The sequence below is a fragment of the Anolis sagrei genome, chromosome X, assembly GCF_037176765.1.
Source record: "Anolis sagrei isolate rAnoSag1 chromosome X, rAnoSag1.mat, whole genome shotgun sequence".
Classification (NCBI taxonomy): Eukaryota; Metazoa; Chordata; class Lepidosauria; order Squamata; family Dactyloidae; genus Anolis; species Anolis sagrei.
The window spans coordinates 34,075,510-34,100,373 of NC_090034.1; the positions used below are offsets into that span (position 1 = coordinate 34,075,510).

The 24,864-nt window shown below is 46.3% G+C and overlaps 1 protein-coding gene across 1 annotated transcript in view; it reads right to left on the reverse strand.

The window, feature by feature from the left end:
* Nucleotides 1–273: 273 nt before the first annotated feature.
* Nucleotides 274–24,864, reverse strand: part of HIRA (histone cell cycle regulator) — a 76,244-nt gene continuing 51,653 nt past the window's right edge. The window contains exons 17-25 of the mRNA XM_060785893.2: nucleotides 13,697–13,798; nucleotides 12,946–13,094; nucleotides 9,903–10,064; nucleotides 7,463–7,521; nucleotides 4,873–4,978; nucleotides 3,877–3,999; nucleotides 2,526–2,689; nucleotides 2,032–2,120; nucleotides 274–485 (exon numbers count right to left, since the gene is read on the reverse strand). Coding sequence (XP_060641876.2) covers nucleotides 369–485; nucleotides 2,032–2,120; nucleotides 2,526–2,689; nucleotides 3,877–3,999; nucleotides 4,873–4,978; nucleotides 7,463–7,521; nucleotides 9,903–10,064; nucleotides 12,946–13,094; nucleotides 13,697–13,798 — 1,071 coding nt within the window. The 3' untranslated portion in view covers nucleotides 274–368. The remainder of the gene's footprint in view (nucleotides 486–2,031; nucleotides 2,121–2,525; nucleotides 2,690–3,876; nucleotides 4,000–4,872; nucleotides 4,979–7,462; nucleotides 7,522–9,902; nucleotides 10,065–12,945; nucleotides 13,095–13,696; nucleotides 13,799–24,864) is intronic.

The following is a 24,864-nucleotide window of genomic DNA, read 5'->3' on the forward strand; positions in this document are numbered from 1 at the left end:
TTTTCTATTATCTCCAAAATCCAAGGGGCTCCCAAATAGCCCTCCTCTTTTGATCACCAGATCCAGAATCAAAAGGATCCCCGAAGGACATTTTGCATTGCAGGCCACAGCTGGAAACTGCAATGCTCAAATTTCCTTTGGAAAAAAAGCCCCATGCTCTCTCCATCCCCTTATTCCACATTTTCCTCTTGTGACCTTCTTAAGAAACAAAACAAAACAGAACAGTATTTTGTTTGTTAGAACACCTTCGGAGGTGGTTCGTGTTCCTCCTCTTCCCATCCAACTCTGACTATGGCCCTCTGCTTCTGTCTGAATGCTTTTCGGCAACTGTTTTCCCCCCATGGGCCAGAGAAACGCTGGAGATGATGCTACTGGTCTCTCAAGATGTCTAGTTGCTCTTGATATTCGGTAAAGAGCCGCTGGAAACGAAGGTTTTGGCCAATGACCGGAAGAAGCTCCTTGAGAAGGTCTCGCTTTCGTAAGCCCTGTATAGGAAAAAAATAAGACAATTCCTTCAGTGTTCATGACATTGATGAGGGATTACACGAACATTGGATTGGTATAGTTTGGTACCCAACACACTGTATATTTATTTATTTATTTCCAACATTTATATGAGAGCCATGATACACTAGCACATTTGCTGTTCAACATATACATGTGAACCTAAATGCAGACCTTCATAGACCTTTGTATAAGTAAAAAAAAATATAGAGACAGCACCAGACCAAACAGAAAAATGTGTGGCACTTTGATATAAACACGTGAATCCTTTAAAAACTAGAATCCATTTCATTATAGGCACAAAGGGTTCTCCTAAGTTAGGGCTCCTCAAACTTTTTAAATAGAGGGTCAGTTCACAGTCCCTAAGGCTGCTAGGGACCAGACTATAGTTTGCTGCTGCTGCTGCTGCTGCTGTTCTTGTGTGCCTTCAAGTCATTTCAGACTCATGGCGACCCTAAGACATCCCTCTCATAGGGTTTTCTTGTCAAGTTTTATTCAAAGGTGAGCTGTCAGAGGCTTTGCCATCCGCTGGTTGGCTAGCCGGTCAACCAGTGGGAAAAAACTTCCACCGCGCAGGGGGCTTCTGGGAAGAAGAAGCCCCCTGCGGCCAACATGGCCGGCGGGAGAGCACCTCCCACCTCAGTGGGAATCGCCTGCTAAGTCAGGCACTGCATTTCATGGCCTGAATCACTGGGTTGCTGTGAGTTTTCTGGGCTTTATGGCCATATTCCAGAAGCATTCTCTCCTGATGTTTCACCCACATCTATGGCAGGCATCCTCAGAGGTTGTGAGGTCTGTTGGAAACTAGGCAAGTGGGGTTTATATATCTGTGGAATAATGTCCAGGGTGGGAGGAAGAACTTGCTAGAGGCAAGTGTGAATGCTGCCATTGGTCACCTTGATTAGCATTGAATGGCCTTGCAGCTTCAAAGCCTGCCTGCTTCCTGCACAGGGGACCCTTTGTTGGGAGGTGTTAGCTGGCCCTGATTGATTCTTGTCTGGAATTCCCCTGTTTTTTGAGTGTTGCTCTTTATTTACTGTCGTGGTTTTAGAAGTTTTACCTTTCTCTTAATCTGAGACTGAGAGAGTGGGACTTGCCTAAAATCACCCAGTGGGTTCAGTGCCACAGTGAGGTTCAAACCACTAAGCCATGCTTTCTGGATTCCCTCCCTCTCTTCTTCACTTTCTTTGCTTCCTTCCCTGTCTCCTACTTAGCTTTCTTTCTCCCTTTTCTACTTCCCTCTCTTTTTCCTTCATTCCTTCCTTCCTTCCTTCCTTCCTTCCTTCCTTCCTTCCTTTCTTTCTTTCTTTCTCCTCTCCTCCTTACCTCCCTCCCTCTAATTTGGAGCCAGAAGCGGTTGGAGAGGACCTCATTTTTGTGCTCTCTCAGAGAAAGCAAAAGCTTAACAAGTGATGACTGGCAGTCTGCCTCTTCAAGCTTCCTTTGTCCACCCCTGCCTCTTGAAGCAAACAAGAGGAACAGATCATCCAAGAACATTTCTCAGCTGCAGGAAAAGCCAGGGCTTACCACTACAGTTGATTCCCACTGACTTCCAGAGGAGGAATGGACCGGCCCCAATAAATCTTTGCATAATTCCCGCAGGCGGTATTCAAACCCTAACAGAAACACAAAGGGAAACCACAGTTATTCATCCTTGGCACAATTCGGAGAGCAGGACTTTGACTACAGGACACCCTCAATTATACAATGAGTGTAGTTTCAGGACTTACATTGTCCCATGGATATGTCAAGCCAGGTTTTTCAGTTGGTTTTAGAACTAAAATGTCAACATATACATACTTATACACAGTAGTAGAATGCAAGACAGAAAGACAAGAGTTTCTTAGGGCTCTGAAGTGAACCTAAGAAGAACCAAACACAGCTGTTGTCCAAGGGACGAGGGGAAAAAAGCAGTGAACTCTGGAGGAGTTTAGTGAGAGAAGCTAGGAGGGGGAGATCTGACAATTCAATTGACATTTCCTCCCAATGTGGTAGGTGGAAAAGGAAAACGGGATCCTCACCTTCATTAACTAGATACCGTGCATAGATAAGGAGCCAGTGGCGGTATTCGTGGCTCGATTGCAAAGTCAAGGCAGCTGCCACCTGGCTCTCCAAGTAGGCCAGGGTTGTTTCCTGCTGGACCAAGAGAGGCATGGAGAACAACTTGGCCGCTTGCCTTCCGGAACTGCAATAAGGAATAAAGACAAGAGCATCTTCAATGGGACAGAAACAGTCTGCCAGAGTCTGTGGATGTGGATGTACTTCCCAAGTCCCTTGCTGACATATGGCGACCCCATGAATTTCACAGGATTTTCTGAGGCAAAGAAACATCACTGCTGGTTTTGCCAGTTTCATCCTCTGAAATGTAGCCCACAATACCGGATATTCCTTCTTGGTCTCCCACCCAATTACTAACCAGGGTTGACACTGCTTAGCTTCCAGGACCAAGCCGGATTTGGTGCCTTTAGGGTATTTAGGGCACAAACCATGGACAACTAACCCTTCCTGCTTTTTTCACCTCTGTCACCAACTGAGGATTAGATGCTTCCACTTTTGATCTGTTCCTAAGATCTCAAAATCCAGAGAAGTTACTAATCTTCTTCCCTTAAGGGATGGAGAAAGGGTACAAGCCAGAGTGTGCATATATTTGGACGGGCAGGTTGTAATAACTGAGCCACCATCTGTAAAAACACTAGCCCTGTTTCTGGATCTATTTGATCTGCGGATTCCAAAAAGGCACCAGTTTTTCCCGTCTGCTCCCGTTTTTGAGATGCAGAACATACGCCCTATACCAGTCACCCATAGAAAACCAAGATCTCATTGGATGCAATCTATAATGCCATTTCTTGAATCAATGCGCAAAAGAACCACAGGACCGGGCCTAAAAGGCAAGAAAAACTGTAACAGTGCCGTCTGTGAATACAGAGGTGTTTTTCAATGACCAAGAGGACATCTTATAGTATAAAAATAGGCCTAATGGAGATGAGAGAGACGGGGGAAGGAAATGGAAATGGGCCAAACAGGATGGGCAGGCAATTATACCAGGCCCCATCTACATTGCCAAATAATCCAGGTTCTGAATTGAGATTGTCTGCTTTGAATTGGACTGTACAGCAGTGTAGATTCGTATCATCCCGTTCAAAGCAGATAATCTGCATTTAGACAGGACTATCCAGCCTCAGTTACAACAAAACTTTAGGGCTAGATTTGGAATGTATATCGGCCCGTGTGTGCCTCCCCCAACTTTCAGAAGCCCTCTGCAAGTAATTATAGTCTAAATCTGCCACAGGAGTGATACATTCTTCTCCTTTCAAGGAGAGGAAAAGAGAGGAAGGCCCACATTAAAAAGGGACACTACATGCCGGGTCTTACTTCGACGTCTTCCCTTGGATTATGGCTAAAGGTCCTGAGCACAGCATCGCCTCCTGGGATGGCAAACTGCTCCTGAAGTCCGCACACTGCGCTAGCATCTCCTGCTTGTCGGAGATCAGGTTCCTGGGAAAGGAAGGAATATTGATGGAAAATAAATGAAGAAGCAGTACTCTGAAAATCCAAAGAGAGAGCAGACTATTCCAGTATCTCATGACCCCAAACCTAAAAGGCCTTTTCTTTGAAACCAATTTGAAATCCACTCGTTGCCACAGAGCAAGAACGGAAGAATGAGCCACAGAACAAGAACGGTTTTAAGCAACAGGAAAAGTCATGTAATTTAATTAATTCAGAAGCAACTGAGTTCAACAGATTAACATTCTGTTGCAGAATTCCCATAGAATTAGACCTGCAATGTGGTATTATCTATTTATACCCCACTTTTTCTATCCACAAAGTAGAGAATTTAGTGACGTGAACATGAAAGTTTCAGCCACTTGTCATGCACAGGTTCTTCAAAAAGAGGATCCAAAATGGCTGAGTCAAAAATGAAAATTGACCCAACAAAATCTAGGGTTTTTTTCCCCGCTTTTTTTCATGTCAGGAGCGACTTGAGAAACTGCAAGTCACTTCTGGAGTTAGAGAACTGGCCGTCCTTGTGGGAGGTTTCTCTCATGTCCCTACATGGGGAGCTGAAGCTGACAGAGGGAGCTCAACCCGCTCCCTCTAGATTCAAACTGCTGACGTGTTGGTGTACATATTTTTTCTATATTTTTAATTTAAATTTCCAACAGAAAAAAGATACAAACTATACTGATGCATGCATAAATATAGACACATTAACGCTGCATCCTACGGCCCACTTATTCCAAGATGGGAATCCTCTGGATTTCTAGGGAAAACCAGCTGTTATTTTGACGTATGTACTGGACAACCAAAGTATGAGCCAGAGTCGTGCTCCTATTTAGTATAATGGAAAACAAAACATGGGGTACTTACCAGGATGACAGAGATGGACTAAAACAGTATGCTTTCCCATCCGACATATTCATAATCGGGATGCCATGTTGCGTCAACAAGATCTGAGACACAGTGGTTTCGCTTCCTAGGGATCACATCACACCAAATGCTTAGATGGGGTAATTGAAGAGCAGTGCTAGGTAGCTTCGCATGCAAAGGGACCTTGGCATCAGCAGGGAAAACATCTCAGAGAGCAGGACACAAAAATATGCTGTCTGGGACTCTGGGCGAGTCTTCTTCTCTGGAGGTTTTAAAGCAGTAGCCAGATGGCCATATGTTGGGAGGAGTTGGATTGTGTCCTCCCTTTGTCATTATACCTTATCAAGTTGGAGGAGGCACATATTTCCTTTGTCATATTTTAAGCAGGTTGGACTGGATGACCCTTGGGGTTTCTTCCAACAATAGGATCCTGTCATTGTAGAATCATAGAGCTGGAAGATATGACATGGGCCATCTAGTTCATCCCACTGCCAGGCAGGAAAAGCACAATCAAAGCACCCCTGACAGATGGCCATCCAGCCTCTGTTTGAAAGCCTCCAAAGAAGGAGATTCTACCAGACTCTGAAGCACAGAGTTCCATGGTTGGACAGTTCTTACACTCAGGAAGTTCTTCTTAAGGTTCAGGAAGAATCTCCTTTTCTGTAATTTGAACCCATGATTCCTAGTCCTCAGGGCAGTAGAAAAAAAGCATGCTTCCTCTTCCTTAGGACATCCTTTCAAATACTGTATTTACTTGCGCCTAGTACGTCATTGATTTTAATGCACACTTCCATTTTCAAAAGCCTGGCGACTGAAGGTGTTTTACAGGTGAAGAAATATGGTGATGTATTTCCACATACGCTACCTTATGATGGCACACAGTGAACATTTCCCAATGTCAACTCCTGTGACCTGAGCAGGGGCAAACCTACTCAGAGAGCCCACTCCTGCTCTTCAGGAAAGACAGCTTTGTTCCTTCGAGAAGTAAAAGTTATATGGGTGTGTCTTTTTTTATAACCTGCCAGTATTACCTGCTTCCTGCTGCCTCAAAATCCTGTGAATGGCATAGCACAAGAAAAGCCTCCTTTCTGCAACATCAACATGATCAACGTAGGCAGATAGATCCCACTGGGGGCCAGGGAAGATAGGAAGTATTCAAACGTTAAGAATATTTTAGCCATCTCTTTGCAGAAAGGAGAATGAGTTCATCCCCCCTCCAATTTTCTAGAAAGCAACATACTTATAGATGGAAGGAAGAAAGCGGCAGCATTATACGTCAAATTGAGAATGGATTTCTCTGAGACGAGGCCTACTCTGTCCATTTTGAACTCTGAATTTGAAACTCACATTCTGTGTTTACTGTGTGTTTTAATTTTTGTTCTGTGCATTTTAATGCATGCATTTACGTTTTAATATATGTATTTTACACCATGTTTTGTTTTAATTATGTTATGTCCCACCTCGAACCACGAGGAGAGACAGGTAAGACATAAAATGCTCTTGGTTTGAATTTAAATCGAATATAGGATTCGATAAATGAAGCTCCTGCTGAAATCTCTCTGAATAAATAAATGAGACTGTTTTCAGAGAATATACGAAGCTGGAAAAAGAGCTACAAAATAGTATGAAATGGCGCACAGACCACTGTGACCCCCACCAATGACAGATCAGCACCAAAGTTGGCACACAGACTCCCCATGACCCGCTTTACATCCTGGTGCAGTTTGGGGGAGGATGGGCTACGGATTATGAGATTTGCAGTACCTTCACTCACTTCCTGGGACCACTGCGACCCTCACGAATGACGGATCTGGACCAAACTTGGCACACAAACCCCCATGACCCACCTCACACTCTGGTAAATTTTGGGGGAGAATTGACCACAAATGATGGGATTTGCAGTACCTTCACCCAATTTGCCTCCAATAGAACACTGCGGCCCCCACAAATCATAGACCTGGTCAAAACTTAGTAATATAATATAATAATAATTTTATTTGTTTTGATTCACAAACAATTTTTGTTCTGGATTCCAATCAGTGGATTTAAAGAGCCTTTGTGTTACATGCTCCTTGCTTCCAGCCCCTGTTATTAATATTAATGAGTCAAAGCTAGAAGAACAGTAGTGACTGCTAGGAAAGACTGAAAAATGCAACTCAAAAGCAGTTGGGAAAAGTAGCAGAGATGCAGTTTCTCTAGGCCATTTACCAGCACCCTGCCCTTAACTTTAGACTTAGGCCCACCTAAGTCTGAAACGCCTTAATGGCACACAACAACCTCAACAATACTAATTAACCTAAAAATTTCATTAGCCAAAAGTAGGCCCACACTTCCCCTTAAAATATTTGTAAATTTATGTTGGATAAATCTGGTCTTCATTTTAAATACTGTATTGTTCTTCCTTGTATTTTTGGGGTTTTTTTGCTTTTTGAACTACAAATAAGATAGGTGCAGTGTGCATAGGAATTCATTCATGTTTTTCTTTCCAAACTATAGTCTGACCTTCAACAGCCTGAGGGACCATGAACCGGCCCTCACTTAAAAAGTTTACGGACCCCTGGCTTAGTATGTAGCCTTTTGGCATCCTTACCCGCTAAAATGGTTTGCAGAGACTCATCTTTCACCACGACCGAGCGTTTCTGAACATTCCTGAAAAAAATAAGATGAAGTACAACTATTTCAAGCCCAGAAAGGGACACATTTCCCCAAAGGGGGAAATGTAAGGATTTGAATGTTAACATGAAAACGTAGTCTGCGTTCTTATATATTGAGCATCTGTTATTTGGAATACTTGAAATACAAAATACTCCAAAACCTGAAACTGTGCTGGCTGAGATAGTGATGGCTATTGAGGAAATGGCCTCGCAGATATAATTCCCCCCTCCCCCAAACACACCCCTTCTCCTGCTGGCCTTCCATTTCTCCTTTGTCCCAGAGCCCTGGCTATGTGCTCTCTTCCATTGCTTCCTCAAAGGAGCCAGTGATGATGGAGCTATCTCTGGCCCCGTCTTCACTTCCTGAGGGCTTCAACTGCCGCCTCCTCCTCCTCCTTGCAACCCAGTCTATGAATGTGGCTTCCTTCCTTGCCACAAGAGCAGGTAAGGAATTAAAGAGACAACCCCCTTCTCACTTCTGCCCAATTTTGATTCCTTCCTTCCTTTCCTGCTCCTGAGGAGGCTGCTGCTGCTAGAGCCCCATTTGCAGTCTCCTCCTTGCAATCCAGCCCCCTGCCATCTAGCCTTGCAAGGAAGGATCTGACATTGAGAAAGTGAGGTGGGGGGGGGGGGGGCAAGAATGGCAGTGTTGGATCCTTCCTTCCTTGCCTGGCCTTGAAACTGCTCTTGTCAGAGTCCCATTTGCAGGCCCAGATGGCAGAGGGCTGGGTTACAAAGAGATTGCAAATGGGGCTCTGGCAGTAGTCTCCTCAAGCACAGGTAAAGAAGGGTCCAACACTGAGCAAAGGGCGGAAGCAGGAATGGTGACATTGAATCCTTCATTCCTTACCTGCTTCTGCGGCAAGGAAGGAAGCCCCGTTTGCAGGCAGGCTGGATTGCACGGAGGAGGAGACAGCCAAAGCCTGCCTTCAGTGAAGGCGGGGGCCAAGGGAAGCTCCATCACTGGTTCCTCATGAGGAAACAAGGGAGAGGAAGGAAGCACGTGGGTATGCTTTCTCTCTTTGGTTGAGCCAGTGGAAGAGCTCTTGGGAGCCCATTCTACCAGACTGGATCTTGAAGCCCAAAAACAGGAGCCTAATATCTGGGCTTCAAAAGCCAGTCTGGGAGTCTACTACTACCAAGAGCCAGTCTTCTAGTACTCAATGCCACGACACATGCATGGCATTGAGCAATAGTATCAATCCAAGGTGTTTGCCTTTATAACACAAAATAAAAATGTATATGTGGATGTTAATACGATTAAGACATTCTAGTTCTTTAAAAACATTTTACATTTATTTTTGTCCAGGTGGTGGGGAGAGGGTTGATTGATCTTGATGGTCCACGATTTATCCAATCTTTGTCTCAGTGGTCCACGGTCTCTAAAAGGTTGGGAGCCACTGATATAAACATACTGAGACAATGCTTACCTAACAAACATACATCTCTGCTTTATTTGTAACTCTAAAACTATCAATATATACATAAATTAGTTTTAGAAGTGGATTTCCAGCTTCTCTTTTGTCGGTTTCTTTATTATTATTATTATTATTATTATTATTATTATTATTATTAACCTCTCCCGAAGGAGATTCAAAGCGGCTTATGTTAAAAGTATTACCACACAATTAAAAATATACAAATATGCACACATTAAAACAGAATTAAACGTAACAGTATTAAAAAAAGTCTTCTACTTTATATCCAACAACTTGTTTACTTCTCCTGTTTTTTACATTTGCAAGTGAATATCCAAACTTCAGATATTAATGTCTCCAAACTTTGTACATCATGACTAGAGTTGATGGGAGTTCTGATGCAGTCACATATGAAAGGCTGCGGCTTGTTCTGTTTAGTCAGGAGAGTGGGGTTACATTTAGATTAAAGATTTGTGGATAAGATGCCTGGCTTTAAAATGTCCTTTCACCTTTCCCCAACCTCAGAGCCACAAATATCATTGGGTTACAGTTCCCATGATCCCCAATCCGCACGGCAGAGAAAAGTGATCGGAGCTGTCCTCCAATAACATCTGGGGATCCAAAATGGGTAAAAATTAAAGTGCACTGATGGCTATGTAAAAAAACAATAGTTGGCCTTCTGTGTCCACGCATTCTCCATCTATGGACTCAATGGCCCTTTGAAGTCAACCATAAGGCTGAGAGGGCACTTCAATAAAAATGAGCTTGACACCCCTGCACTAGGTCGTACAATGTGACCAAAGAAAATAGACCACAGTCACACATGGGGAAGTAGATATTCATAAAAAGATCATCTTTATCACATCCATAAAAGTCAAACTCACAAATGTGGAAGGCCGACTGTACTCTCTCTATGGGGGCATCAGTGTTAGGGACATGGCCCCTCCTTCACACTTACCAGACAGAGAGGGTTGCCGTAGTCGTGAGAGCCATGATGTAGAACCCTGTGCAGTGCAAAGTAGAGATAGGGGAGTGGAGGACGATGGGGGGCAGCAGGCGGCGGCCACAAGCCGAAAAGACCGAGAGGGTCCTCTTCTCGCAAGCGACACTCACCACCTCACTGGAAAAGAGAAGGAGAATTGTCAGAAAGTGTAAGTTTGTGTGTGTACACACACACACACACACACATATGAGGGTGGGTCAAAAAGTTTTGCCTCCTGTGTCATAAAAACGCTTTTTTTTTTTTGTCGTGTCAGGAGCAACCACTCCTGTTGTGAGAGAATTGGCCGTCTGCAAGGACGTTGCCCAGGGGACGCCCGGATGATTTCTGATGTTTTATCATCCTTGTGGGAGGCTTCTCTCATGTCCCCGCATGAGGAGCCGGAGCCGATAGAGGGAGCTCATCCACCTCTCCCGGGATTCGAACCTGCGACCTGTCGGTCTTCAGTCCTGCCAGCACAAGGCTTTAACCCACTGCGCCACCGGGGGCTCCTATAAAAACGCTATGAATTAACATATAACAGAAGAAGTTGCTACAGACCATAGCCTGAACTGTCCTCTATGCAAAACTACTGCTCAACATAGTCACCATCAAGTTGGACACATTGGCGCCATCGTTTAACCCAGGCATCAAAACCATTTTGGAAAAATTCAGGGTTTTGCTTTGTGACCCATCATTTTAAAGCTGCTTGAATGTCATTCAATGTCAGACTACAAAGAGAAGTCAGAGGTCCTCTGAAAGACAACCTATGTTTATTTATTTATTTACTAGCCATCCCCTGCCACGTGTTGCTGTGGCCCAGTCTGTGAATATGTGTTTTGTGTGTATATATATGTGTATATATGTGTTTATATATTTGTGCATATGTGTGTTTGCGTATATATATATATGTGGCTTTGTAAATGCATTGTAATGGGTTTTTTTTCTTTTTAAATCTCTTCTGCTGTGTTTTTCAGTGTCTTTATGAGTCATGGTCACTCGTTGGCCTGATAGGTGTCTTGTGTCCAAATTTGGTGTCAATTCGCCCAGTGTTTTTTTTTTAGTTATGTTAATCCCACAAACGAACATTACATTCTTTATTTATCTACTATCTTTACCCGGCCACGCGTCGCTGTGGCCCATTGTGGAGAAATGGGAAAGAAAGAAAAGAGGAAGAGCTGGTTTTTATACTATCAATACACAACTGAAGTGGCAAAGTGTCAACCTAATATAGGCTCATTTCAGTCTCCTCGAGGCCAAAGGGTTATATGGATGTGTGGAAGGGCCCTGGGTTACCTGAGTCCACACTGCCATATAACCCAGTTCAAAGATATTACATAGTTATTATTATTATTATGGAGCCCCCGGTGGCGCAGTGGGTTAAAGCCTTGTGCTGGCAGGACTGAAGACCGACAGGTCGCAGGTTCGAATCCCGGGAGAGGCGGATGAGCTCCCTCTATCAACTCCAGCTCCACATGCGGGGACGTGAGAGAAGCCTCCCACAAGGATGATAAAAACATCAAATCATCCGGGCGTCCCCTGGGCAACGTCCTTGCAGACGGCCAATTCTCTCACACCAGAAGAAACTAGCAGTTTCTCAAGTTGCTCCTGACACGACAAAACAAACAAACAAACAAACAAATTATTATTATTATTATTATAGATGTATAGATATTATTATAGGCATGTAATATTATTATTATAGACACAGATTATTATTATTAACGGCATATAGGTATTATTGGGTGTCGTTTTAACGCATGCTCTGAATAGCCATTTAGCTTTGTGGCAGATTAAGTTCTTTCAGGTTAATTTTTGTGTGTGTGAAGGACAAAGATTGCTTTGGTAGGTGTCTTGTGTTCAAATTTGGTGTCAATTCGTCCAGTGGTTATTGAGTTCTGTTAATCCCACAAATGAACATTACATTTTTATTTATATAGAAGATCTCTCTCTCTCTCTCTTTCTCTCTCTCTCTCTCTATATATATAAATGCTCTGTGCGTAATGAGTACCTTAAAAATAAAAACAATTTAAAACTATAAAAATCAATGACTTCTGGCTTTAAATCCATGTCCATTTGCATCGTTAAACCATTCCATATTCATTTACAATACTGAGTTTATCTGGTTACAATGAGGTTCCAAAGAAAGATTATATGTTCATTTATAAGAGGCAAAACCTTTGACCCACTCTTGTATATACTTAAAATATGTCTGTCTGTGGCACAAAAGCTGTTGCTAGGTGTCAATTCAGTGGCCCTTTGTGATGTCACTGAATTGCCTGTCTTCAGTGAAGGATTAACTGTTTCTAGGTGAAGTGGCTCTCTGTGATGTCACTGGGAAAGGAAGGTTACCTGTCTATGCGGGGAAGGGAGGAAGGAAGGAAAGAGCCACAAAAAAAGCCATGACGGGAGAAAGAAGGGATGACAGCAGGGGGCAATGACCCCTACAACACCATGCTGGGCAGATATGCTAGTTAAGACTAAACCTTACTGGTCTACAGAGAAATCCAGATGCAAACAACAAGTAAAATGGAAAAAAAACACAAGGAAAAAAAACAAATGCTTCTGAGGAAAGAGACTTAGTCCACAAAGCCAGAGAATCGCTCTGGAAAAGCTAGAAAATTCCTAGAGAGATACGTAGGATCTTGCTGGGTCCCCCAAGGTAACTCTATGGTAACATCTGACCCAGGCATACCACAGAATTTTCTGGAGGAAATATTTTGTCGCTTGCGGGTAGGTGAAATTCACGTACCAGTCATACTGTTAAAAGACAGACTCATCATGACCAACTTTAATTACTGGTGAGGTTTGAGGAGGAAATAATGGGAGCTGTAGTCCACTCACCTCAAGAGAGCCCAGTGAATCCTACCGACGATGGATCTGGACCAAATTTGGCACACAGACCCATCATGATTGATTTTATACTGACAGGGTGTTTTGGGGGGATTGGTCCAGAATGATGAGAGTTGTAGTCCACCTACCTGCAGGATCATACTGTATACAGACACGGACACACACTTACCAGCTTCCTGCTGCGGTGAGAATGCGGCTGGTGAGCACTGTTTCCCACTCTTTTCCTTCTCGGTTGCACTTTAACCTGCTCAGTTTCGAACCCCCCACTGTAGTGATTTCATTCTCCACTTCGATATACATGGAGGGATCTGAGCTTATCTTGGGGGGGGGGGGGAGGGAGAGAGAAAATGTCCTTTTAAAATAGAAGCAGAGCAAGGAAACATCACATGTAGACCCCCAAATGAAAACACGTGTTTTAAATCCGGGAGCTGGAAAGTTACACCAACAATCCTGGCTCTGGTTACGGATGCCTATCGCCATCATCTGAATGTTCCCCATGCAATCACACTAAAAGCCTCACAAGTCTGAAAACAAGCAAGAAGATAGCATGATTTCCGGCCAGTCTAATCCTCTGTTTTTCTCTAGGGTGCAAGTCACAGTGAAAACAATACTAGACGTGAAACAACAAAATAAGAGCAATTAGGACAGGCATGGGCAAACTCAACTCCCATAATTCTTAACAGCTGGTAGTCCAAAACACCTGGAGGGCCCAAGTTTGCCTATGCCTGAATTAGGAAGTTGAAAAAATGACTTCCTTGACACCCAGTCCGAAAATACTGGAGCCATCCCAGCTCTACAAAACCATCTCAGGGAGCATTTTGACACCTTTCCTTCTGAAGTCATAGGGGCAATTATGGTCACTGCACCCGACCCCAGCAGTTCTTTTCCACTCGCTCAGTTTTCTTTGGCTATTCACTTACTTGCAGCGCAAACGATTTCTGGGGGGCTGGGGTTGGCAGCTTAAGCGCCAGCGGCGCACTGTGGCAAGCCCCATCCTTCTCCGAAGCCAGGAGCGAAGGGGACTGAAAGACACCAAAAAAGGAACACTTGTAACACTACGTAAATAAAAAAGACACCTTCTCACCAACTGTTCTGGAGGAAGGAATCCTGCAGGATGGGAATCAAATAGCAGCATTATCTCAACTCTACAAAACTCTGCAACACCATCTCTGTTTACAGCTGGTAGCACCCTGGACAATGTCACCTAAAAAGCAGGCTATTAGTCTATCACACTGCTTCTTAAACTGTGAGTCATGGCTCCAAATGGGGTCCCCTTAGAGTGCAATGTTGGTGTCATGAAAAAAAATGGCAAAAGTCAAAGGTTTCTGAACGCCAGCCATTTACTAAAATCTGTTAGTAAATAGGTGCATTGTTTACTGTGGACTCTGCAGTAAATGCTTCAGCTGTACTTCACAATATGGAAAGTTAGCCTGTTCAGCTAGCTTTGCAAATGCTGATTTGTTGTCATTAATGTTTGAATTATATACTTAGTTTCTATAGCTATATACCTGGGGTCACATATAAATTTCTTGAGTGCAAAGGGGTTGTGAGTGGAAAAGGTTTAAGAAGCCCTGGACTATCAAACAAACACTATTTTGCTCTTCTCATGCCCTCCCTACAAGTAATAGAGTTTGACCCTTTATTTATGAGGATTACATTCCAAGACCCCGCTGGATACCTCAAACTACAGATAATAGCAAATCTTATATTTTGGTTACACTTGTATCAGAAGCATACCATCAAATTGTACTGGGGGTCCTAGAGGGGCCCACAAACTCTCTCAGAGAAGAATAAATTTAGAAGTGTGGATATAAAGGTTGCTTACCTGTAACCGTATTTCTTCAAGTGTCAGTCCGTGAAATCCGCACCTATGGGTTCTTCCTTGCGCATGCGCAGAAACTCGGAACATTCTAAGTTTAAATGAATTTAAAAAATGATTATTTTGAGCCGTATAGGCTCCGCCCATCTCCCCGCCCCCCGGATATATGCGCCGAGCAGCGCCGCCATTATTTAGTTCCCCAGCGCTAAACAGTGGCTAGGAGAAAGGCATGACAGAGGGGAGGACGGGCAGGTCGTACGGATTTCATGGACTGACACTCGAAGAAATACGGTTACAGGTAAGCAACCTTTATTTATTCTTCGTGTTGTCCATGAAATGCGCACCTATGGGTGAATAGCAAGCTACTGACCTGGAGGTGGGACATGCCAGACAGGAGAAAAGAACTGCTCTGCCGAAACCGGCATCTTTCTTTGCTTGTATGTCAAGCTTGTAGTGGGAGGCAAACGTGGACGGTGTAGCCCACGTAGCTGCTTTGCAAATTTGGTCCAAGGGAATTCCCTTGAGAAATGCTTGGGACGTGGACACAGAGCGTGTTGAATGTCCCACAAGGTGAGATGGAGGGTCTTTGCCTGCGAGTTGGTAGGCTAGACGGATTGTCGCGACAATCCAGGAGGCTAGTCCTTGGGAGGACACAGGATGGCCAAGCATGTCTTTCCTGTATTTCAAAAACAATCTAGGAGACTTCCTATAGGAGGAAGTTCTATGTAAGTAAAAGGACAGTGCTCTTTTAACATCAAGGGAGTGCAGAACTACCTCCAACTGGGAGGATGGATTGGGGAAAAAAGTTGGTAGAACGATGTCTTGCGACATATGAAAATGGGAGACCACCTTAGGGAGGAACGTGACATCGGTACGGAGGACGACCTTGTCAGGGTGGAATCTAACATAGGGAGGGTCTGAGCGGAGGGCCGTGAGTTCGCTGGCTCTCCTGGCTGAGGTAATGGCCACAAGGAAGGCCGTCTTCCACAATAGGTGGGAGATATCATTAGAGGCCATGGGTTCAAAAAGGTGGTTTAGATAACTGGGATAACACTAGCTCTAGGCTCCACTGCGGGGGGGGGGGGGGGGGGAGGGGAGACGGGAGGGTGGATATTTTTGTAGCCCTTGAGGAACAATTGTACCAAATGGTCCTGGAAAAGGGACGGCAAACCAGACTTTCTTCGGAAGAAGGAAATTGCTGCTAGGTAGCATTTCACCGAAGAAAGGGAGAAACCTTTATTGGAGAGATGGGTCTAGTATCATGGGTATAGGTGCAGAAACAGGGTTGTGTCCTGGTGATTGAACAAAGGATTTGAAAGAGGACCACTTATAGTCATATGATTTTTTAGTGGCGGGTTTATGAGCCGCCAAGAGTATGCGGGAGATTTCGTCAGAAAGAACTAGTGTGGTTTGATCCTCCATGCTGTCAGGCGTAGGGATTGCAGGTCTGGGTGCAGGACCAGGCCGTTCTCCACTGTGAGAAGGTCTGGGGTCTGGCTGAGATGGAGGTACTCCTTGCTGGAGATTTGGAGAAGGGGGGCAAACCAGTGTTGCCGTGGCCACCAGGGTGTGATTAGAATGCAGTCCGTGTTGTCCTGGATTATTTTGGCTATGACTGGAGATAGAAGAGGAAGAGGTGGGAAGAGGTAGAGGAGGCCAGGCGTCCATTGGAATAGGAAGGCGTCTCCGAGACAGCCTCGGGATGCGCGAGGGTGGAGCCGTGCGCAATAGAGAGGACAGTGATTGTTTATTGGAGATGCAAAGAGGTCTATTCTGGGTTCGCCCCACTTGCGTGTGAGGACTTTGAACTGTCTGGGGTGTAAGTGCCACTCGTGGTTGTTTTTCGATGATCTGCTTAGGGAGTCTGCCAGGGTGTTGTCCTGGCCTGGCAAGTGAATGGCCGTGAGGAGGACGTTCCTCTGAATGCACCACTCCCAAATGCGTTGTGAGATGTAAAGGAGTGCTCGTGAGCGTGTTCCTCCCTGCTTGTTGATGTAATATTTGACAGAGGTGTTGTCTGTTACTATCTGTATTACGTGGTCTGACATTGGAGTCCCAGCGGCTTGTGGTGCTGGGGGACTTCAATGTACATGCGGAGTCCACTCTTTCAGGAGCGGCTCAGGACTTCATGGCCACCATGGCAACTATGGGGCTGTCCCAACTAGTATCTGGCCCTACTCACGGTGCTGGACACACACTTGACCTGGTCTTCTGTCAGGGCTGGGAAGAAGGTGGCGGTGTGGAGGAGCTGTCAATCTCTCCTTTGCCATGGACCGACCACCATCTGATCAGGTTTAGACTTGTTGCAACATCTAACCTCCGCAGGGGTGGTGGCCCCATTAAGATGGTCCGCCCCAGGAGGCTTACGGATCCAGAAGGATTCCTGATGGCTCTTGGGGATGTTTCCGCTGCCTTGGATGGTGATTCTGTCGATGCCCTGGTCGTTCACTGGAATAGGGAGCTGACTAGGGCAATAGACACGATTGCTCCGGAGCGCCCTCTCTTAAGTCGCCGAGCGAAACCTGCCCCTTGGTTCAACGAGGAGCTGGTGGAGCTAAAGCGAACAAAGAGATGGCTAGAGAGCGCGTGGAGGAAAGAGCCCAGCGAGCCAAACCGAACACGTCTACGCCTTTATCTAAGGGCGTATGGCGCGGCAATAGAGGCTGCGCAAAATGCTTTTCGGCCAATATTGCGTCCGCAAGGAACCGTCCGGCAGAACTGTTTCGAGTAGTCAGAGGGTTGTTGAACCCCACCTCGAGTGGGTCTCCTGACGATTCGGCAGCGCGCTGTGAAGCATTTGCTCAGTATTTTGCGGACAAAGTCGCTTTGATCCGCGTGGGCTTTGACACCACATTAACTGCGGTCTCTGAGGATGTAACTCAAGCATCTGCTTGTCCAGTTTTGTTGGATTCGTTTCAATCTATTCAACTCGACGAGGTCATCAGGGTTCTGGGAGAGGCGAGACCTACCACATGCATCCTAGACCCCTGCCCTTCCTGGCTGGTAAAAGAAGCCAGAGGGGGTTTGGCAGAGTGGGTAAAGGTGGTGGTTAATGCCTCCCTTCGGGAAGGCAAGATTCCAGCCAGCCTAAAACAAGCTGTAATTAAACCGCTGTTGAAAAAACCATCACTAGACCCCACTCAATTCGTCAACTTTCGGCCAGTTTCCAATCTCCCCTACTTGGGCAAAGTCCTGGAACGTGTGGTGGCCTCGCAACTCCGGGAATTCCTGGTGGACACAGACCATCTAGATCCGGCACAGTCTGGCTTTAGGCCGGGACATGGTACTGAGACAGCCTTGGTCGCCTTAGTTGATGATCTGCGCCGGGAACTGGACAGGGGGAGTGTGTCCCTGTTGGTTCCACTGGACCTCTCTTCGGCCTTCGATACCGTCGACCACGGTATCCTTATTTATTTTATTTATTTGGGGTTCTTTTACCCCGCCCTTCTCACCCCGAAGGGGACCCAGGGCGGCTTACACAGTAAAGGCACGATTAGATGCCTGCATCACAACAATCATCACAAATTACAATAAATTCACAATTACCAACAGTTCATGCATTATTCCAATAAAATCAATAAAATCTATAAAATCAATACAAACCCAATTCCTCCCTTACATTGTCAGTGTTTGCTGTCTCATAGATCTGCTTTTGATACCATTTCGTCCATCCTGCTGGTCTTACCCGTCAGATTATCTTGTTTAATTGCCTGGTTGCCCAAAGGCCTGGTCCCATAACCATGTCTTCACCGTCCTCCTGAAGGAGAGGAGGGATGGTGATGCTCTGATTTCCCCGGGGAGTGAGTTCCACAGGTGAGGGGCCACCACTGAGAAAGCCCTGCTCCTCGTCCCCACCAGCCTCACTTGTGAGAGTGGTGGGGTTGAGAGCAGGGCCTCCCCAGATGATCTCAAACTCTAAGGTGGGACGTAGCGGGAGACACGTTCGGACAGATACACTGGACCGGAACCGTACAGATACACTGGACCAATACAGATACACTGGAGACACGTTCGGACAGATACACTGGACCGGAACCTTCTGGGACGTCTCGCGGGAATGGGTCTTGGGGGTACTGCCTTGCAGTGGCTCCGGTCCTTTTTCGAGGGTCGCTCCCAGAAGGTGTCACTAGGGGACTCCTGCTCGACTCCTCGGCCATTGCACTGTGGAGTCCCGCAGGGCTCAATACTGTCCCCTATGTTGTTTAACATTTACATGAAGCCGTTGGGAGAGATCATCCGGAGTTTTGGGGTACGATGTCATCTGTACGCAGATGATGTCCAACTCTATCACTCTTTTCCACCTACCACTAAGGAGCCTGTTCAGGTCATGAACCGGTGCTTGGCCGCTGTCTCGGACTGGATGAGGGACAACAGATTGAAACTAAATCCAGACAAGACAGAGGTACTCCTGGTCAGTCGTAAGACCAAACAGGGTATGGGGTTACAGCCTGTGCTAGACGGGGTCACACTCCCCCTAAAAGCTCAGGTACGCAGTCTGGGAGTTCTCCTGGATTCATCGCTGAGCCTGGAACCCCAGGTCTCAGCGGTGGTCAGGGGAGCTTTCGCACAATTAAAACTTGTGCGCCAGCTGCGTCCGTACCTTGAGAGGGCTGACTTGGCCACGGTAGTACACGCTTTGGTTACATCCCGCTTAGATTACTGCAACGCTCTCTACGTGGGGTTGCCTTTGAAGACTGCCCGGAAGCTGCAGCAAGTCCAACGCGCGGCAGCCAGATTACTAACGGGCTGGGTACAGGGAGCACACCACTCCGCTGTTACGCCAGCTCCACTGGCTGCCAATTAGCTTCCGAGCACAATTCAAAGTGCTGGTGTTGACCTATAAAGCCCTAAACGACTCCGGCCCTGTTTACCTCTCCGAACGTATTCTCCCCTACGAACCATCAAGATTACTAAGATCATCTGGAGAGGCCCTGCTCTTGGTCCCACCAGCCTTGCAAGCGCGGCTGGTGGGGACGAAGGACAGGGCCTTCTCGGTGGTGGCCCCACGACTCTGGAACTCTCTCCCTCTGGAGGCCAGAACCGCCCCATCCATCCTAACATTTAGGAAACGGGTGAAGACGTGGCTGTGGAGTCAGGCCTTCGAGGAATGAGACAACACCATAGGACTCTGGATGGAAGTGGATATAGATCCATCTTAATAGGACGACTGACCACTGTAGTTTTATATTTAGTGTATTTTAAAGTTGATGTGTAATTTAAAGTTGATGTGTAATAATGGTTGGATACAATGCGTGTGAAGGCCCGAAGAGCCTTTTCCACTGCCATCATTTCTAGAGCATTGATGTGGAACTTCTGGTCTTGTGGGGACCAATGGCCGCTGACCTGAAATCCCTTGAGATGCGCTCCCCATCCTGAGTTGGAGGCGTCGGTTGTGAGGGACATAGAAGGACGGGGATGATTGAACGGCATCCCCGATTGAACATTGTATTGCTTTGTCCACCATGAGAGTGACTGGAGGACAGGGAGGGGCGGTTGTAGGACCCGTGACTGGGGTTCGTGAAGGGGGTCGAACGCCCTGAGAAACCAATTTTGAAGGGGTCTCATTCTCAGGCGAGCAAAGGGTGTTACGTTAGTGGTAGAAGCCATGTGGCCAAGGATAGACTGGATAGCCCAAGCTGATGTTTGGCGGGATTGTTGTAGGGCCAGGATAGATTGGCGCAAATTGAGGAAGCGATCTTCTGGGAGGAAGGTCTTCTGAAGTGTGGAGTCTATTACGGCTCCTATGAATTGGATGCGTTGTGTTGGGGTCAGGTGAGATTTTTCGTGATTCACGACCAGACCCAGGTCCTGTAAAAGAGATAAAGTGTAATCAGTATCTTTACACAATTGTGACCGAGAGGGCGAGCAGAGCATCCAGTCATCCAGGTAAGGAAAAACTGTAACGCCTTGCTGGCGGAGGTGTGCGGCTATGACAGACATACACTTGGTGAATACTCTTGGCGCTGTGGACAGGCCGAATGGGAGAGAATTGAAAGAGAAGAATTTGTTTTGGACCGCAAAGGTAAGGAACCTGCGATGGGAGTGTCTAATTGAAATATGAAAGTAGGCGTCCCGTAGGTCCACCGTAGCTAACCATGAGTCTTATGGAATGAAGGGAAGAATATTGGGAAGTGTTACCATGCGAAACTTACGTGGTGTAATGAAAGTGTTGAGTTTACGTAGATCAAGGATGGGGCGTAGACCGCCATCTCTCTTATCTACCAGGAAGTAACGGGAGAAAAAGCAGGTGTCTGTATTGTGTGAGGAGGTAGGCGAGATGGCGCCTTTTTGGAGGAGAGAATAAATCTCTTCCCAGATGGTCTGGGAAGGTGGGGTTAGTAGGATATTGCCAACTGGAGGGTAGTTGTCAAATTCTATAGCATAACCTCTTTTAACGATGTCCAAGACCCAGGCGCCCGTGGTTATGGACTGCCATGTTGGGAGGAAGGTATGTAGTCTGTCCAGATATGTAAGTGGTTGGATGTGGGATGGAAGGAGGGTGGTAGTAAGTGTAGGTGTGCTAAAAATGACGTTTGTTGGTATTGGGGGGTCTGGTACCGCGGTACTGACCTCTGGAAGGCAGGGGTGGTCATCTTGACGATGTGGAGGGGGTGTAAGGCATCTGTCGTCCCCTGTAGAATGAGGTGTTGTAGGGCCTATTGTAATATTGAGGACGGTAGTAGTAGGACCCCCATCGCTGGCGTTGGTAAGACTATGGTTGTTGGTCATACTTGTATACCGTTTGTTTCATTTCATGGGAGTGTTTCAATTGAGAATCTGTTTCAGGATTGAAAAGGCCTGCTTCATCCATAGGGAGATTCTCAATCAGGGTGCGTTGTGATTGAGAGAGGATAGCTGCCCTTAGCCAGGCGTGGCGGCGAAGGGCCACTGATCCTGCAATAAGTTTACCTGAGGTGTCAGCAATATTTTTGGAGAGGTCTTTTTGTAGGGAGGCCAAAAGGAGAGCTTCTTGTCTAAAAGCTGTGGCCAGAGGTTGTTCAGTTGGAGGTAATAGGTCTAAATAGGGAGCTATTTTATTCCACAAGAAAGTCTGGTATACGCTCATGTATGCTCCATAGTGAGCCATGCGTGCAAAGAGGCATGCTGAGGAGTAAAATTTTTTGGCCATAGTATCCAATTTCCTCCCTTCTTTGTCAGAGGGTGAGGTTTGGTAAACTTGAGTTGGTTTAGGTTGAGCATCAGTGACAACAGAATTTGTTTTAGGCATTTTAGCCAGCCATGAAGCTGAGGAGAGATCAATATGGTACAAGTTTTCTGGTCTTTTAGGGGTTGCCGGGACCAAAGCCGGGGCAACTCCATTATTTTTGAGAATCTTTAGTAAGTAGGGTAGAGTGGGCAACACAGTGGATGAGGGCTGTTGTTGTTCAGTGGAAGTAAAACATGGACCAACTACCGTATCGGTAGATTCTGGAGTAGCTAAGTTTAAAGCTCTAGTCAGTCTTATTAGAAGAGCTGAGAATTTTTTGAATTCCTCCAAATTTTGGGGGGAAGGGTCAGCATCTGGTTGGGTGTCTAGGATGGCAGGCGTGTCATCAGTGGATTCAAGGTCGATGGTTTCCGAGTCTGGCAGGGGTGGATTGTTGGGATCCTGTTCGGGTGAATGAGTTTGGGCCTCAGTTTGATCTTCCTGAGGGCGAGAGAGTGTGGCCGTCGGAGGCGCACGGGGGGGCTGAGGGTATCTAGGGTCCTCCGGGTGAGAGGCATCAAAGCCTCTATAGTGATCAGGGTGAGGAAGGTAGTAGAAAGGGTATGGAGGGAAGGGAGGAGGAGGGGGGTAGAGGTGGTAAGGGTACTCTGGGTACCCATATGGATGAAAGTGTTCAGAGGAGCAAGGACGGGGCCTTTTGGGAGGAGGAGAGGAGGACGCTGCCGGTTCCGCCTCAGGAGAAGGGGATCGGTGGCGGCGGCGGGAAGATTGCGCAATCGGCGCAGATGGAACGGGGGAAGGAGTTTCTCCCGGGACCGGGGTTTGTGGAAGATTAGGAGATGGGAGGGGGTAGGCTTGGGAGAGGGGAAGCGGCGGGGGAGAAGCCGATCGGCCTGCGGAGGGCTGAGCCTCCAACTCCAGCTGAGGAGCCAGGAGTTCGAGTGGGGGGAGGTGTCATCCAATTGGAGCATGGTGGGGAGCGGCTCCTGGAGATGTAGTACGGAACCGGAGGAATGGGGCATTAGTTCCAGTCTGGGAGGACTCAAGGACTGTGTGTCAGTGAGTTGCCGTCCCTTTTTCTGTTTACTTATTTTCTCTTTCGTTTTCCCGGGCCTCGTGGCCTGTTTGGAAGATTTTTGTCTTTTTGCAGGCGGTTCCACAGGGGAAGCATTTGCCTGATCCAATTCACGCCTTTCCCCAACGCGTGGGGAGGGAGGCTGAGAGGGCTCTATTAATGGAGATAGGGAGGAGGTAGGGAGGGATTGTGGAGCCAGAGCACGCTCATAAAGCAGAGCTTTTAAACGGGCATCCCTTCCTTTACGAGCCCTTGTAGTGAAACTAAGGCAAATCTCGCATGATTGGAGATTATGGGATTCCCCCAAGCAAAGGAGGCATTTTGAATGCCTATCAGCTTCGGGGAGGGTGGCCCCGCAAGCTGAGCAATTTTTGAAATAGAGGGAAGACATCCTAGCCTGAGGGTGAAGAAGGAGAGTTGTCAGTCGGTCCGAATCGGGGGTTGGAGAGAGGCAGGCAATCAAGTCCAGAAATCAGTCCAAGTCAGTCCAGTAATCAAAGAAATCGAGGAGAAGCTGTTCCGAGATGCTGCTAGTTTAGCGCGGAAAAAGGAACTAAATAATGGCGGCACCACTCGGCGCATATATCCGGGGAGATGGGCGGAGCCTATATGGCTCAAAATAATCATTTTTTAAATTCATTTAAACTTAGAATATTCCGAGTTTCTGCGCATGCGCAAGGAAGAACCCATAGGTGCGCATTTCACGGACGACACGAAGAATAAAGGAGAAACCATAGATATTCAATATGTTGAAAAGGGGTCATGCCATCTACAGGCAGTTCCTGAGTTACAGACATCCAACTTATATATGACTCTTAGTTACAAACAAGGGTGAGACAACAGAAGTGAAAGGAAATCTACCCCCTTAAAAAGGGAAATTCACTCCTGCAGGAATTATTACCAAGGGGAGAAAGTGTCTCCACCGAGACTTTCTCACCAATCCATGAAAGCCCAAAAGTTTCAAAATCAAATTGTCCCAGGGACAGAAAGTGAGGTAGCACAGACAGCAAAAGAAGGATTAAAAGGTAAAGGTTTCCCCTTGACATGAAGTCTAGTTGAGTCCGACTCTGGGGGGTGGTGCTCATCTCCATTTCCATAGATGCCTCCAAGGTCAAGTGGCCGGCATAACTAAATGGAGCGCTATTACTTTCCCACAGAAGCAGTACCTACTGATCTACTCACATTTACATGTTTCTGAACTGCTAGGTTGGCAGAAGCTGGGGCTAACAGCGGGAGCTCACCCCACTCTCTGGATTCAAACTGCCAACCTTTGGGCAGCAAGTTTAGCAGCCCAGCGGTTTAACCCACTGTGTCACCAGGGGGTCCCAAAAGAGAAGACTTGCAGGGGTGCTAACCCTTCCCAATGTGATCCAAAACTAAAACAATCTATCTCTGGCTGGAGTTACACTTAATGTACCTGTACCTGTTCCAAATCGAACTTAATCTACAGAACCCACACTGGGATTGCATTACCTATTGATCCTTTTTAGTTCTGCTGTGACTGCAAATGAGCGTGTTCCCTAGTTAGAGGGGGGACTTTCACTATTTGTAGTGTATTCGCTGTATTTTGCCTTTCCTTGGCCCCAAAAATAGCCAAGGGAGTGAAAACATGGTAACATTGTTCTGGATAAGCACATAAATATTTCTAGAAAATATTTTGGATGAGCAGAGTGGGGCTACATTTTCCATGACCAGGTGTAAAAGAAAAGACTCAGTGAGGCCTTTTCCAAACTCAGCATACGTTGCACACCCAAAAATACCTCATGAGCTGGAAATCACACAGCCCTCCTGATGCTGATGGACTGGGGGTTCCAGCCCTCCTTAAGACTGTTGTACCCTGTCTCGAGCCACAAGGAGAGGCATATTATTATTATTATTATTATTATTATTATTATTAGTAGTAGTAGTAGTTGTTGTTGTTGTAGTACTATTTGGTGGCTTGGCCTGTTGGAACCTACTCCAACAACATTTGGAAGGCTATGTGATTTCTCTTGCAGTTACACCAGAACCCACTGTGGTTGTGACA